This window comes from Brachionichthys hirsutus, chromosome 7, assembly GCF_040956055.1.
Source record: "Brachionichthys hirsutus isolate HB-005 chromosome 7, CSIRO-AGI_Bhir_v1, whole genome shotgun sequence".
Classification (NCBI taxonomy): Eukaryota; Metazoa; Chordata; class Actinopteri; order Lophiiformes; family Brachionichthyidae; genus Brachionichthys; species Brachionichthys hirsutus.
This window is the reverse complement of record NC_090903.1, coordinates 11,004,419-11,020,256: the sequence shown is the minus strand read 5'-3', so window position 1 is coordinate 11,020,256 and position 15,838 is coordinate 11,004,419. Positions and strand designations below refer to the sequence as shown.

General features: G+C 40.0%; 1 protein-coding gene across 1 annotated transcript in view; it reads left to right on the top strand.

The window, feature by feature from the left end:
• LOC137896010 (ryanodine receptor 2-like) overlaps nucleotides 1-15,347 on the top strand; it is a 47,076-nt gene extending 31,729 nt beyond the window's left edge. The window contains exons 76-104 of the mRNA XM_068741540.1: nucleotides 424-520; nucleotides 1,068-1,198; nucleotides 1,672-1,723; nucleotides 2,089-2,142; nucleotides 2,356-2,455; nucleotides 2,652-2,731; nucleotides 3,246-3,322; nucleotides 3,443-3,516; nucleotides 3,833-3,913; nucleotides 4,054-4,142; nucleotides 4,382-4,510; nucleotides 4,694-4,798; nucleotides 5,514-5,595; nucleotides 5,710-7,013; nucleotides 7,172-7,221; nucleotides 7,490-7,634; nucleotides 7,729-7,815; nucleotides 8,234-8,440; nucleotides 8,619-8,749; nucleotides 8,953-8,995; nucleotides 10,239-10,375; nucleotides 10,553-10,613; nucleotides 10,901-11,047; nucleotides 11,193-11,327; nucleotides 12,634-12,790; nucleotides 13,044-13,108; nucleotides 13,796-13,896; nucleotides 14,597-14,648; nucleotides 15,252-15,347. Of these exons, the coding sequence (XP_068597641.1) occupies nucleotides 424-520; nucleotides 1,068-1,198; nucleotides 1,672-1,723; nucleotides 2,089-2,142; nucleotides 2,356-2,455; nucleotides 2,652-2,731; nucleotides 3,246-3,322; nucleotides 3,443-3,516; nucleotides 3,833-3,913; nucleotides 4,054-4,142; nucleotides 4,382-4,510; nucleotides 4,694-4,798; nucleotides 5,514-5,595; nucleotides 5,710-7,013; nucleotides 7,172-7,221; nucleotides 7,490-7,634; nucleotides 7,729-7,815; nucleotides 8,234-8,440; nucleotides 8,619-8,749; nucleotides 8,953-8,995; nucleotides 10,239-10,375; nucleotides 10,553-10,613; nucleotides 10,901-11,047; nucleotides 11,193-11,327; nucleotides 12,634-12,790; nucleotides 13,044-13,108; nucleotides 13,796-13,896; nucleotides 14,597-14,648; nucleotides 15,252-15,347 (4,069 nt within the window). The remainder of the gene's footprint in view (nucleotides 1-423; nucleotides 521-1,067; nucleotides 1,199-1,671; nucleotides 1,724-2,088; nucleotides 2,143-2,355; nucleotides 2,456-2,651; nucleotides 2,732-3,245; nucleotides 3,323-3,442; nucleotides 3,517-3,832; nucleotides 3,914-4,053; nucleotides 4,143-4,381; nucleotides 4,511-4,693; nucleotides 4,799-5,513; nucleotides 5,596-5,709; nucleotides 7,014-7,171; nucleotides 7,222-7,489; nucleotides 7,635-7,728; nucleotides 7,816-8,233; nucleotides 8,441-8,618; nucleotides 8,750-8,952; nucleotides 8,996-10,238; nucleotides 10,376-10,552; nucleotides 10,614-10,900; nucleotides 11,048-11,192; nucleotides 11,328-12,633; nucleotides 12,791-13,043; nucleotides 13,109-13,795; nucleotides 13,897-14,596; nucleotides 14,649-15,251) is intronic.
• Nucleotides 15,348-15,838: the final 491 nt, after the last annotated feature.

Sequence of the window (15,838 nt, the reverse complement as noted above, 5' to 3'; positions counted from 1 at the left end):
AAGAAAAAAAAAATACTATCACCCAAAACTTTACGCAAGTTCAAGAGACAGTGCAAAGTCCCGGAGGTCCTGAAGTGTTCTAGATCAACCGCCATTTGACAGGATGGTGAATTATTGTTGTTGCCATGCTATTTTGACATCTATCACAAAATCCACTGATTCCACTGGTATACGTGTCACATGTCACGCTTTTTCTGCGAGCAGAATGTCACCCTGCTGCATCTAAAATCATTCAATGGGGAGTTATTATGTCACCATGTTTTTGTTCAGTAGACAAAGGACATGAGAGTTCTTGATAATTGGGTAATCAAAACTCCTTTATAGTTAAGCTGTTGACATTTTAAACTGTCTGCTTTTCAGTTTTGTATTTGAATTCCTCTCCTGGGAAGTGCGACTCACTTGTTGGCTCGTCCTTGCCCTCAGGCACAGAGCCGTCAACCTGTTCCTCCAAGGCTACAAAACATCCTGGATATCAGCCGGGGACCGGAGCTTTGAGGAGAAGCTTGTCAAAGATTTAGCTGTGAGTGCAATATTGAAATCGTTCATTTAGAAATGATTCTGAACTACAAATTAGAATTGATTTTGTTCTGAAATATGATGAGGTGAGAAGCAATTCCCTAATTGCTGCCTTGCACTTAGGTCGCTAGTCTATGCCAATACAACATTATGCTGTTTTGCAGTACTGTATAAACAAAATGAACATGCTTTTCCATTTTGTGCTGAACTACTTTTTTTTTTTTTACGATTGGAAATGGAAAAGTACTCATTGACAGACAGGAATTTAAGAAAAATGATCAATGATTAGTAGGTGAAGGTCTGAAACAGTGGTCATAGAGAGAGAGAGAGATAGAGAGAGATTCTTGAGTAACTGCATCTTTTCAAACATAGACTTTCGAACTTGCAACATGTGCATTTTTTAAGAGGAAAGAAGAAAAAACAAACAATACCACAATTTTAAGACAGTTGTGTTTTAGCAGGAGCTAACCCTCCTTGCATAAACGCAAACCAATGTGAATTGCAAGTTACATTTCCTTAGATTACAGTTTCGCTTTCTCCCTTGACTGCAGAAAGTTGAAGTGATGGAGATGCGTGACGGTGACAGAGGGGAAGAAATGGACAAGGAGGAAGATGGCAAGCTGATTGATCCCCTCCAACAACTCATTACTCTTTTCAGTCGAAGCGCCCTGACAGAAAGGAGGTCTGCATTTGTTAAAAAAGATAATGTGCAGTTAAAACTCCTGTCTACTTGTATTACTGTTCTCATCCATGTGCTCAGGTCTAATTTGGTGTGTGTGTGTGTGTGTGTGTGTGTGGAGGGGGAGGGGGAGGGGGGCGGGTGTCACTATCCAGAATATGTCCCCTGTAGTTCTTGGAGCCTTATCCATGCTGTTCTGAGTACAAGCCGAGCACCAAGCCATTGCATCAAGTGGTCAGTACTTGGTGGAGTAATTGCATGAGCTGGTGTTGCTGATAAGCAAGGGCTCATATATATATAGCAAACACACACACACACACACACACTTACCACTTCTGGAGGAGAGGATGCCACTTTAGAGTTCTGAATGGATTTATTTAGGATCAGCTACATATGTCATCCTGTCACTGAACAGCCTTTTCCATCCATGCTTCGCTCTACCACACATTCTCTCTTTTGTCTTCCAGAATTTACAGCAAGCTTGGAAACGACAGTCTCTATCAGTCATACGCTGCTATTATGGCCAAGGTAACAGAACATGACGGATGAGAGTATCTAAATAATAAATACATACAAATAACAGTATATCACGTTTTTAAAATGGGTGAGTGTACTTATGATGGTTCTGATGGGCAGAGTAATACTAAATACAGGATACTAGTCAAAATACCTAGAAAAGGAATTGTGCAGAGGCTGTTGACGTTGTTGAGAGCAGTAAACACCAATGAGACAAACTGGTTTTAATTCTTGTAAAGGTGCTGACGTTTTTGTCAGGCTTTTTGTGCATGTCACATGCGTTATGTAACAAAATGTACGAGTCAGTGTGTCTGTTCGACACTGATTATTTTCTACCTCAGTTCCATCACCACTAACTGTTATGTTTGCTCTTTCAGAGCTGCCACAGAGAAGATGAAGAAGATGAAGAACAGAAAGTGGAAAGCTTTGAAGTGAGAGACTGAGCTCTTACTAGTGATACTCCTATTCTATACTACTACTACTACTAATAATAATACATAATCAGTATCAGCAGCATATGCTGTTGTTGTTATATTTCATTGAAATTAACATTGTATTTGAAAGCAATTGTGTAAAATGTAACTTGAAAATTAGATAATTATCAAAATCTTATTGGATTAAAAAAAAAGTATTCTGTGGCTCAGGAAAAGGAAATGGAGAAGCAGAGGCTGCTCTACCAGCAGGCCAGGCTGCATCGCCGTGGAGCTGCTGAAATGGTGCTACAAACAATCAGTGCAACCCAAGGTAGGAAAGGGTTAAATGATCAAGTACACGACTTACATCAAGTGTTGCCCGTTGCTTTGTTGTGATGAGCATCCTCCTGGGTAAGGTGAAACGTTTCGGCGCACGTCACCTCCTAAAATGTGCATCAAGTCCTGTGGAGGTTACGCAATATTATTCTGATTGTCCTCTGATTGTGATCATTTTCACATTCCATCAGGGGTGATGGGTGCAATGATTGTCCCTACGCTGAAACTGGGTATTGCTGTTCTGAGCGGAGGGAATGCTACTGTTCAACAGGTATGAAACTGCATTTGTGTAATTCATTTTCCTCAAATTGTATGGAACAACCTGTTCAGGGATGCTCTAAATAGGTTTTCCGTGGGCCATTTCTCGCTTTCAGGCAGGGATGAGAGATTCCAATATCATGAAACAAAAGATAATCAAGACGAAATGAGGAATTCATAATTCTTTATTTCAGAAGATACTTCAGAACTGTAGAAAATGTGTGCTACTGAATTTAAAATGCAATAATAAAAAAATTAATGAGTAGCGATGACCTGCTGGAAGATCATTACACAAAGGAGAGGACCTGAACGCTACTTTTAATACTATATTTATTCTGATGAAGGCTGAATTATGGATGATTAACAAAACATTGTTTACCTAATTAAATTCAATGTATTTCTTTAAACGCTGCAGCAAATCTTACAAAATAAATAAACAATCTTCATGCAATAAATCAGCATCAGATGAGATTCTGCTCCATTTTTCAACACTTCTCTTTGATGCTTGCTTATTTTTTTATTTTTAGAAAATGTTGGATTACCTGACAGAGAAGCAAGACGTCTGCTTCTTTCGCAGCATGGCGGGACTCATGCTGTCATGCAGGTGATTGACAAAAGCAAAATGCTACCAACACATATCACAAAGGCATCATTTACAGAAGGGTAAAAAAAGGGACGAGTGTGAAATCCTTTGTTTGTTTGTGTGTATGTTTCTGACACTCAGCGTTCTGGATCTGAACGCATTTGAGAGGCAGAATAAAGCCGAGGGATTGGGCATGGCCTTGGACAAGAGCTCGGGTGAAGTATTCATATGAAAAAAGTGTAATCAATTGCTATGAAGTCATTTCATGGAGCACAAAGACAAGTGTGCGATCCCTGATGGCCTTGAACATACCAGTGCTCTAAATTCTGTCCAAATCCCTATTTCTTTATTCTCTACCCAAAATAACTGCCTCGGTTCACTCCACTGTGGTCTGACTTTTTTATGCCTTGCCTCTCCTTATTATTCTACACTCTCTCATTCCTTGTGTCGTACATTTACTACTGTAGTACTCCCTGTTTTGCCCTTCATCCTTTTAGTTTTGTTTTACACTTTTCAATCTTTTGTTCTCAGGAGATAAAGTGATGCCAGATAAAGATATAACCTGTGACCTCTTCCGATTTCTACAACTGCTATGCGAGGGACATAACTCAGGTTATTTGCCCATATATACTGTATATATATATATATATATAGATGCTCATGAAAATCACAGGACCGTTCACAATAATGCACATGTAATCTTAAATTATGTCTGTCTGTCTTTCTACTGCTTGTCGCTGTCTATGTGTTAGGCTTCCAGAATTACTTGAGAACACAAACGGGCCACAATACCACTGTGAACATCATAATATCCACTGTGGACTATTTGTTGAGAATACAGGTAAACCCACAGGGACTGATTTATCAAGTGTTACTTTCCAGAAAAATCTTATCATCCAATTCTACTAATTGTATGGATGAATGGATCCATCTTCCTTTTTTTCCCTCCCATTTTTTCCAATCTTCATCTCATGTTCCTTCCCAAACTGTCAGATCATAAGTCAAACACAGCAGCTGTAATTCTATATTTCATGTACAACACGTAATATTTTACATATTTCATTCTGTGCCGCACTGCAGGAATCAATCAGTGACTTCTACTGGTACTACTCAGGGAAGGATATCATTGACGTGCATGGCCAACACAATTTCTCTAAAGCCATCAAAGTGGCCAAGCAGGTCTTCAATACACTTACTGAGTACATACAGGTCAGTCAGCTTCCATTCTGTGGCGCCGTAGTGTGTTCTATGTACAATAGTAATAGTCTGAGCTCCTAAACATAACAGAATTGTCCTTTTGGCTTTTTGCCTGAATATATATTTAGTCGAAAGATGCCTTTCTACTAAATGAGGCATACGCAATTGATGAAGCTCACACATCTTTTCATTCAGGGCCCGTGTGCTGGGAACCAGCAAAGCCTTGCTCATAGTCGTCTGTGGGATGCCGTGGTGGGATTCCTCCATGTCTTTGCCCACATGCAGATGAAGCTTTCTCAGGTATAGCGTATTGATCCCCTGATAGACAATTCTACGACGGTACCAACAGAAACCATTCCTTTCCTTGCTGTTTTTTGCGGTCCCTCTTTTGAAGTGCCAAGTCACACAGTGCCCCCCCCCTCCCCAAGCAATCTTTAGTGCTTCTTGCAGCCTTTTCTCAAACAAAGCTCGTCTCTGCCTAATGAGCAGCCACAAACTGAGAGGAAAAAACAGAAAAAGTGTGTGTGCAGATGGGGAGTGCTGTTGAATGCATGAAAGAGAGCCAAGAAAAAACAGCACAAAAGTTACCAAGAACAACAGCATTGGAAAGCATCAGTGCTTTGTACGTGGTTATTGTGAGTCATAAATTAACTTATAGTAGCGTATGAGCAGCATGACTGTTAATAAATGGTGCAGCTTTTCATCACAAGGGTTATATATGGTCTACAAAGGTTTTCCAAAATCATAATGAAAAGTGATCTGTAGCATCTCACATCAGCTCCGATCACACAGGAGTTGGTACTAAAAAAGTTGTACCAGATACCTTTTCCTTAATGGAAAACCAAAGAGGTTTAGTAGACTTGAGCTGGTGGTGGTTTTATTTTCTTATGTAACAATGTCATTCATATTTGAATTTTATTTAGGTCTGGGCATGCCGTATTTTTTTATGTCTTGCGGGTGAGCATCTGCTGAGGCGGTAGTTTGCTAAACTGTAAAAATGTGCTCTTATACACAGGATTCAAGGCAATTTGTGCTTCTGAAAGAGCTGATGGATTTACAAAAGGACATGGTTGTCTTTTTGCTCTCCATGCTTGAAGGTAAGATTTAGACTTTTTTTTTAGATTTTGTTGTTTTCCACAATTTATGATCATAAATGATTGAAAGTTATCAATACCATTTAATTAAACTTAAACTTCTTCCTGTTCCTGCAGGGAACATTGTGAATGGAACCATTGGAAAACAGATGGTGGACATGCTGGTGGAATCCTCAGGAAATGTGGAGATAATCCTGAAGTTTTTTGACATGTTCCTCAAACTCAAAGACCTCACCTCCTCAGAGGCATTCAAGGAGCATGACCCTGACCGCCAGGGGCTCATCTCCAGGAAGGACTTTCAGAAAGCCATGGAGAATTGCAAACGGTTTTCCCCATCTGAGACTCACTTCCTCCTGTCCTGCACGGAGACCGATGATAGTGAAAATGTTGATTATGAGGCCTTTGTTGATCGCTTCCATGAGCCAGCCAAAGACATCGGTTTCAATATCGCTGTTCTTCTGACTAATTTGTCCGAACACATGCCCAATGATTTAAGGCTGAGGTCATTCTTGGAGCTGGCTGATTGTGTCTTGACTTACTTCCAGCCCTATCTCGGACGCATCGAGATCCTTGGCAGCGGGAAGCGTATCGAACGTGTCTACTTTAAGATCAGTGACTCCAGCCGCACACAATGGCAGAAGCCTCAGGTCAAAGAATCCAAGAGGCAGTTTATTTTCGATGTCGTCAATAAGGGCGGAGACAAGGAGAAAATGGAGATGTTTGTCAATTTCTGCGAGGACACCATCTTTGAGATGCAGCTTGCCGCCCAGATTTCTGGCTCTGATCGGGAAGAGAGATATGCTGAAAAGGGAGGAGGGGAAAAGAGTGAAGATGAAGAAGAAGAAGAAGAAGGGCTGGACAACAAAGGACAGTCTTTCATGTATCATTGGTTGAAATTACTGACATCTTTACTTTCCATCAAACACCTGAAGACATTGATGAAGCTGACCCTGAGGGACACCCTCATGTCAGCAGTGTTCTTCCTAAAATTGATTCTCACAGCTCAGGTTCGGTGTGTTTCTCTCCTAATCTGCGCCATCACGTATGCGCTGTACATCGTCTTCGTAAGCGGTGCGCTCATAGAGGGAGCCAAACGGATGAGGCTATCAGACTTGCTGGGCGGGATTCTAGAGCCAACGCTTGATGAGGTCATGGGTTTGCCAAGTGGCGTGGATGAGCTGAGAAAGTACTCCACCAATTTGCCCTCCCAGAGAGAGATGAGGGAGATCGGGCAGGGGCCGGCGGTGATCTCCCCCAGGGAGCAAGATGTACTGTCGGACATTTTTGGCCTCAGAGTGAAGAAGGAGGGAGGACAATACAAACTAATAACACAAGACCTCACTGGCAGTCTGCCTGACCTGGTCAGCCCAAACGCCAGAACCACGGCCGCTAGTGATGTGTCTGGGAACCATCAGGGGGCGGTATGAATTCAATTGCATCTTAAAACATGGAGCATTTGTCATTATAGTTTCATGCTAGGTAATTCCCAGTTTGTTTCTTATTTTTGCATTGCCTCAATAGCCTATTCAATGATATGTATTTTTGTATTTTCATGGATTTTGCTGGCACCATCTTTAAGAGCCACACTTTCAGAGAGGAGGAAAGAGAGGAGGAAAAGCCTGACAGGACGTGAGTCTTCACTTGAGATCCATTTAAATGCCCAAAGAGTGATTCTTTAACTTCATAACATCCAAAAAGCAGGCACTAATTTAAAATATTATTATTATTATTATTATTATTATTATTAACGTATTTGGGAATGGTACAGTGGATTTAAAAGTAAAATGTGTGCTGTTAGTGGGTAGCAGCGTCGTTTCTATAAAGACCATCGATAAGGTGATTCTATCAAGGTGAAGCTCTTTCACCTTCTCTCTGTTTTTGCTTGGATCATTCGCAGAGGGAAGGAATCGCAGAAGAAAACTGGGCAGCAGAGAGCAGAGGCAGAATGGAGCGCCAAGAGATGTTCCAATAAGTCGGAGGAACCGCAAAGCCAACAGTCAGCCTTCTGGGAGATGATAAGCACTCACAACAAGTGCCTTCTGGTAATAGACAAACACACTAACACATGCTTGCGCACTTGCTTAAAAAGGCAGAACACACTTGAAAGTTGTTCCTTTTTTCTTTCTTTTTTTACAGAATTGCTTTGCCAGGAACTTTTATAATCTGCGCTTGCTGGCTCTGTTTGTTGCATTTGCAATCAACTTCATTCTGCTCTTCTACAAGGTGAGAGTGTGCTAGTGAGTGAAAGCGATCCGAACTAGCAGCCGTGCCTTTCCAAAGTAATTAACTATATTTGCCCAGAATCTGGAGCCTGCCTGCATCACCAGATGAACTCACTCCATTTATTAAAACAAAAAGATGTCCACGGAACATCGACTTTATTTAATTAGTCTTTGCATTTATTAATTGATTTACAGCTACATGACTTTAGATCAATTTAGATACATTTTTGATTATATAACCATGTTGATTAATGGTTCTTCTAAATGAAGATCATTCCTGGAAAAGATCTTAGCCGACAGGGCACTAAAAATGATATGAGAGAGGACCTGAACCAATGCTTTAGTCTTTTGGGTGCTGTAATTTGATGCTGTTTTATTAATATTATATTATATATATATATATATATATATCATCCTAGGTAGCATCCTTGCCTGCTTCACAGGAAGAGGAAAAAGCGGTCACATCTGTTCGTGAGCTGGACTCTACTGCTGAAGATGACGAGAAGGCGACCATTTATTTTGTGCTGGAGGAAAGCAGCGGCTACATGGAGCCATCACTTCGTTTCCTGGCTATTGCGCACACCATCATCTCCTTCTGTTGCATTATCGGTTACTACTGCCTCAAGGTACAGTGTAGCACCTCGTGTACAAACCTCTGCAGATTTATAATGAAGTCATATCAGGTTCTGTCTATCATGCAGACATAAAAACAAAAAAGAGAAAGAACTGCTAATAATGACACTCTTAATTAGATTATAAAGTGACTCATTATATCATTATTACTGAAGTGCATTTGATTGGCAGGTACCACTGGTGATCTTCAAACGTGAGAAAGACGTGGCCCGGAAGCTGGAGTTTGATGGGCTGTATGCGACAGTGCAGCCCCCTGAGGAGGACATCAAAGGCCAGTGGGACAGACTGGTCATTAACACACCGTATGTTCACCGTCACGTGGTTACCTGGGCCGATGTCGCAGTAAAATCAAATTAAAACACGGTTTTATGTAGGTCTTATGAGCTTTCTCTTGTTATACAATACAGACACCCTTCACTCACATGGATGTTACAACCGTCACTGTGGTTTTCAATTCATTAAATGTATATTTTGTTGTATATTTTTATTCTATTTGTCTTTTCAGCTCTTTTCCAAGCAATTACTGGGATAAATTTGTGAAGAGGAAGGTAAGATGGCTGCAGCTGAACTATTATAGACTCTATTTTAAGTTTGCGTATCCCTGTATGAAATTGTGTGTATATTTCACTTAGTGACACTGCATCAAGAAACCAACTGCAATCTAATGAGCCCTTCAATGGCGGATATATTCCCTTGTTAGGTAACAGTGATTTGGATTTGTCACGACACCGTCAGCGTTCTCGTTGCTGATTAACTCTATTGCAACGGAGATGAAATGATTTGGTCTATTGTTATTCATAGTGATATAAAGGTATTTTAATGTGAAGATGTCGTTCACTGTAGGTAAAGAAACATATAAATCTTCAGTCTAATTGGATTACCTGGTTTTACCAGTAGGCAGATATAGTCTGTCAATCTAGTCTAGAGTTTAGCGGCTCAATCAAGTAAATACTTTCTGAAATTGCCCTCTGGCAGGCATAACATATTTTCAAATAAAATAGATTTTATTGCCAGAAAGTAGGAGCACACGAGGCTTTTTAGCAAATCATCTCTTATGAAAGAAATTAAATTTAACTGAAATTGAGCCTAATAAAGATTTTATTGAATCGACGTTCGTATCTGGAGCCAGAAACTAGCGGTAATTAGTGGGACTAAATGTTAAAGCACTTCAGCGCGGGCTTTCAGCCACTCTCAATGGCCACTTGCTCTTCCTCTGTACTGCTTCGCTTTACGAGCATGCTGTAAGAAAAAAAAAAAGATGATGTGATGCCTTTAAGTGCTTAAGTCTGTAATAAAAAAAAATGGCTCAGTAATAAAACTAGATTTTTGTTGTTTCTTGTTTCTGTATAATAAATACAGAAATATGAACTTTCTTATAGCCACAGCAGCACGGTAAAGTAATTATACATCTGTTATATAATAAAGAAAGCATTTATTAGCTGAGTTTTTTTTTTTTTTTATAAATGCTTAATTCATTTTGAAGGCGTTTGTAATGAAGCCTTCACACGATTTTGTTATGTTAGCATAATGATAATAAAACTCTTGAATCTTCAATCTTCAATAACAATATCGAGTGTTACTATTAGCCTCCAATAAATATCGGTAGTGTCACTGGAGGTTTCAGAGAATGTGTGGTTATGCACAGTCAGTGCCATCATCATCATCATCATGTTGTCCACTGCTAATTAATTATGACCAAAGCATCACATGGAATTAAAACCAAACACCTCTTGATGAAGACACTGATTAGGCTTGATTTCATTGCCGCGCTGCCTGCATTTTCCCCATCAGGTGAGGGATAAGTACGGTGACTTTTACGGCTGCGAGAGGATCGGTGAACTCCTCGGTCTGGACCAAGCTGCTTTGGACTTCAGCTCTGAAAGTAAAGACAGGAAGACGTTCAAGAAGAACAATATCTGGAGTAGCCTGTGAGTAGCCGTAACCAACGTCATTATTCCTAGCCATTTAGGCAATGATATGCACTTGCGTAGTAGGATCCCTGTTTCAAAAGAGACACAGTCACTTCTCGGGTCTCATTTTAGACAATGGACATTTTTAATCTGTTTTTCTATTATGTAACTGTGTCGTCATGCTGCCGCTTTCAGGTTTACCTCCATTGACATGAAGTACCTGCTGTGGAAACTGGGGGTTGTCTTCACCGATAATGTAAATTTGATTCTGTTTCGTATTTTATGGCCTTTGCTCATTTTGTCTGTGCATGCCCTCTTGTTCTAATAAAGATAAAACATAAAGGTGCCACTGTGATTTATGTAAACAGATGATATAATATAACCAAGCTTTAACAGCTCATCCCTAATTTGCTTAATCTCTTGCTGTGTCAGGGTATTGTTTGATGCGGTGGTGGGTGATGGTAATATCCTGTGATTCTGCCTTATCTTAAATACACGTCTGTCCTTATGTTCCATATTTCTTCTTTTTCTATGTCCTTGCAGTCCCTCTTGTACTTGGCCTGGTACATGGCCATGTCAGTTCTAGGTCATTACAACAACTTCTTCTTTGCTGCCCATCTTTTGGACATCGCCATGGGCTTTAAGACGCTTCGGACCATCCTTTCCTCTGTCACTCACAATGGGAAACAGGTGTGTGTTTATAGTTGCGCAGTTTGCATGCATGTGATGTTTGCGTTCACTGTCGGGTTACAGTGGGGTTTATCAAGATGCGCAAGCATATTAAAGCCCATCTGCTTCTCTTTTTCCTTTTTTTTTATGACTATGTGTCTGTCAGTTGGTCCTGACTGTGGGCCTCTTGGCGGTTGTCGTTTACCTCTACACCGTCCTGGCCTTCAACTTCTTCAGGAAGTTTTACAAAAAGAGTGACGAAAAGAACATGCACGACATGAAGTGTGATGACATGCTTACTGTGAGTTGTGCCTTCATATTGACATAGCTGCACACACTAATATTAGTCTGTCTCTCCACATACATCTATCATCTATCGACACCCCCCCGTTGGTCCTCTCTATCGCTTAATGTTGATCTTTTGAGTACAAACTCAGCCACACACCTCGTTTTCCTCCACCTCAGATTGAGTGGGATAGAGGAGTTCCCGATGGTGATCCCTAATGCTGGAAAGAGAACAGCCTCCTGTCTTTGTGCCTCTGCTACTTTTCATTAAAGTGATGGACACATGGATACAAAACGGCTTGTCAAGCCTCTGCACAGCTCTTTGTGTGGCACGACATTAACACCCCGCCGCCTGCTTTATTCTAATGAGGCCAGTGTCACTCATTCAAGCAGACGGATAGGTGGCGATAACATAGGAATGGAACCATACAATTAAGGGAGACATGGGATATCGTATTAGCACCGCAACCGTTCACTGTGATATATATGGATGTTCAGCAGCAACAGTGATTTACCATCTCATTCCCATTATTACACCAGATCATAAGAGCAAACGCAATCTGCTATTATGGTTGTGAGCATTTACTGTGAGTGAAGTTTGATTAACTGCAGTCTGTGCTAGGAAAAGGAAAAGCATAATAATTGTAACATAGATGACAAAAAACAAAGTAAATGCAGAGTATTTAAAGCCACCTACTACATATTTGGAAGCTAGGAACATTAACTTAATTCATAGCACTTACCAACTCAGGTGGAAGGTTATTAAGTGCAATTACCTTGTAGACTTAGTTCAAAAATTTAAATATACAAGCTGCAATAAGCAAAAGGAAATGGCGAGGTTGCTGGGGTTCAACCTACTTTTAGTTTTTATATCTTTTCATGAACCTATAGGGGAATAACTAATTGTCATAGTTTCTTATGAAAAATGTTGTCCTTAAATGCACGGGGCCGTCCTTGCAGGACAGCTTTGATGTTCATTTTTCTTGCCTGAACCTCATGCATGAACTCCTTGTGGAAAAATGAAGTGAGGAATTCTGATTATAAAAACATTCTACTGTTATGAAACTGCATGCAAATTCTGCAAATTTAGCATGGAGAAAAGCATGAAATAGCAGTAAATAAATTTAAATGTTTTGTTACTTGCATTTTCACCATACTTTCCTATCCTTGGAGTTTGGAGAATGAATAGAGTTTGTCCCTTTACCTCATGCCCTTGTTGAAGAGACTGTCTGGGATAAATCGTCTGGGGGGGAAACTGTTCTCCTCCTCAAATAGGAATGTATCCTACTGCAATCATGAAATGAAAACACCTTGTGCTGCAGTGCTACATGTTCCACATGTATGTCGGAGTCCGGGCTGGCGGGGGCATCGGCGACGAGATCGAGGACCCGGCTGGAGATGAGTTTGAAGTGGAACGCATCGTCTTTGACATCACTTTCTTTTTCTTTGTCATCGTCATCCTCCTGGCCATCATCCAGGGTGGGTTTTCCTCATTAAAGGTGTATGACAACATAGCTTGAGTAATATATGCCGCAGGGTTTTTTTTTTTTTTTACAACAAACAAAAGCATTTTATTTTCCTTTTTGGGCAGAAGACACAAGATGATTTTTTTCTTTCAAAAATACCTTTATTTTGATGAGTCCTTTAGTCTGACTGAAGACAGCTGTTCTTCAGTGATAAGCACATTCATACCTGCGGACCAGCAGGCTCTCAATCATGATCTTTTCTTCAGGGCTGATAATTGATGCTTTTGGGGAGCTGCGTGACCAGCAGGAGCAGGTAAAAGAGGACATGGAGGTGAGATTCAACATTTACTCTCAAACACACAAATGCTGTCTCTCCTGCTGCTGATATGTACCTCAAAAAACAAGTCTGTGTTCAAAAGTGTAAAACACAATAATACTTCTGTCACATTCAAGTGTGTGTGAAGATATAATCCTCTGCACAAGATAAAGTAGATTACATTTTTGGGGAAACTCATGTCACTATGATCTGACCATTATGACTTTATCTCTTTACGGCTCATCAATTTCATGACTTACTGTTGCAAAACTGGATGTACGTGTTTTTATTGGACCTTGTGGAGTAGCATTACTGTCAGGATGATGACCGTACCATCCATGAAACGGTCATTGCTATGTCCCTGCAACAGCCAAGTATCTGCAGACTAAGGTCAAGACAAACAAGAGGACGCTTGTATCTGTACAGGCAGGCAGGCATTTATCAACAGGTACAGAATTTCAAGTAACCAAAACATATGATGAAGACCAGGTGCAGGAAAGGCAATCAAAAGCTGGACAAAAACAACAAGGCAAAAGTGGTGAGCTACAACTAAAATTAAACGGTGGTCCTGTGGTGTGGTTGAACACGCACACCTGCAAGCACAATCTGCAAATTACCCAAGGCTAAAGAGAAGAGAAGCAGGTTGTGAAACATTTATGACTATAAATAATTATTGTATGCATTTTGTATCTCCTCCTGCAGACCAAATGCTTTATATGTGGAATAGGACGTGACTACTTCGATAAAGTCCCTCACGGCTTTGAGATGCACACTCTACGGGAGCACAACCTGGCCAACTATCTGTGAGTTGGCTCTTTTTTTTTTCTTTTTTTTTCCACTTAGATTTTATTTCAATTTTTTAACAGCAACAGAGCATTTAATATCAGTATTCTTGTCCACATGATACATAATATAACATAGTAAGACAGCATATCCACATTAAGATTTTTAGGTTAAATTTTCCTATATAATGAGAAAAGAAATCTTAATTACAGTGGCGGCACACCCAGGTATACATGACCCCTTATCCTTTTGGTTAGGGTTAGGGTTAGGGTTGGCTCTTTAACGGCAACTTCATACATGGAGTTCCGTCTATCTCAAACTCTGTGTTGTTTCATATTTGCCAATATTTTAGTTATATGTGCATCGGTTGTTGTGATGCTGCAGATATCACAGTCTTCATAAGAGGTTCTCACTTCTAAACAAAGCAATTCTAGGAAAAAGTATACTGTATTGCATTGATATGTAACGAAACGCTCCATCAACACAGAAATAGACATGAGCAGCTGAGATTCCATTCTTGCCACGACCTATGAAACAATTCTTCAGGAAGAAAGTCTTCCCAAAAATGTCCAAGAAAAAGTGAATTGTTTTTTTTCCCAGTGGTTTTGCTTAATGAAGTTCCAACTCAACAGACAGACTACAACCTGCACAGAATTGAAGTTTCTAAGCTAATGAAAAGTCTTCCTGTTTGATGTCAGCCTTTCTTCTATATCCTTACAGATTCTTTCTGATGTACCTCATCAACAAGGATGAAACTGAACACACGGGACAGGTATACTAATTATGTCTTCAAAGTAATAACAAGACATGCACTTTTAAATGACTTAAACAGTTCTACTGTCATCATCAGATTTTGCATGCCATAATGTATTGCTGGTTCTTCCGTGTCCCAGTGACCTTTTAATTCCAGCATTTGTCACAGCGGTGACAGAACTGTGCTGCAACCTTTTCAACTCAGATAGTATCTGTATTCAGATTGTCTTTCAAAATCCCTATCAGTCCCGACACACACATTTTATGATAATGCACGTCAGGCAAACGCCTTAATTCATCCGCCTTCTTTTTTCAAATCTATTGCGAGATGTGCAGCTGCACAAAACGGGACACGTTCAGTTCTAAATTCTTCTCATTATAACAAAAAAACAATAAATCCAGGGATAATTCTTATTTATCTTTGTGCCACTGGCTGACTTTTGAAAAACGTACAGCAGAATTGAGTAAAACTATGTAAAATATATTTCTCCATGGAGCAACAAAAATATTGGAACATAGAATCCAAATGATATTTTCTGTAGACTCTGTTCACACTGTTGTTTTTCCTGACTAATAATAATCAATAATGAAGATAATTTTACCACTTTGTTGCTGTTGCCAGGAATCCTATGTGTGGAAAATGTACCAGGAGCGTTCCTGGGAATTCTTTCCTGTGGGAGACTGCTTCCGCAAGCAATATGAGGATCAACTGGGATGACAAAGGAAAATTGAATAATCGAGAGCCTTCCTACATAATAACGTCACTCAGAAGCCAACTCAATTCATGCCATTGGCCTCTCCTAGCTTGATTTGTGTGTGTGTAGAATAGATTTTTGAGTTTTTGACAGAGTGATTTTTCCCTTAATGTACACACATACATTTATGCATGTTTTTCTAAACTATATTGATTAAACAATTTGGAAACCAAAGAATCGGATGGCTTCTTAATTTTAAGATGCAGAAATAAATATGCTCTTTGTGTTTGGTGTTCTGAGGGCATGACACCACTGAGTGGGCAGACCTTCACCACAGGATAACATGTGTGGGAGGTTCATTATGCAAAGGTCAACCGCTGGCCTTACATAAGCCTGCTGCTGAAATGCATTCATGTTGTTAATGAGTTCTAATCTGAATAATCAGGACAAAAGGATTTCTGGTCATAAATTAGAATCTTGTCTTTCTTTTATTATGTCTTTTCCCTCAACAGAA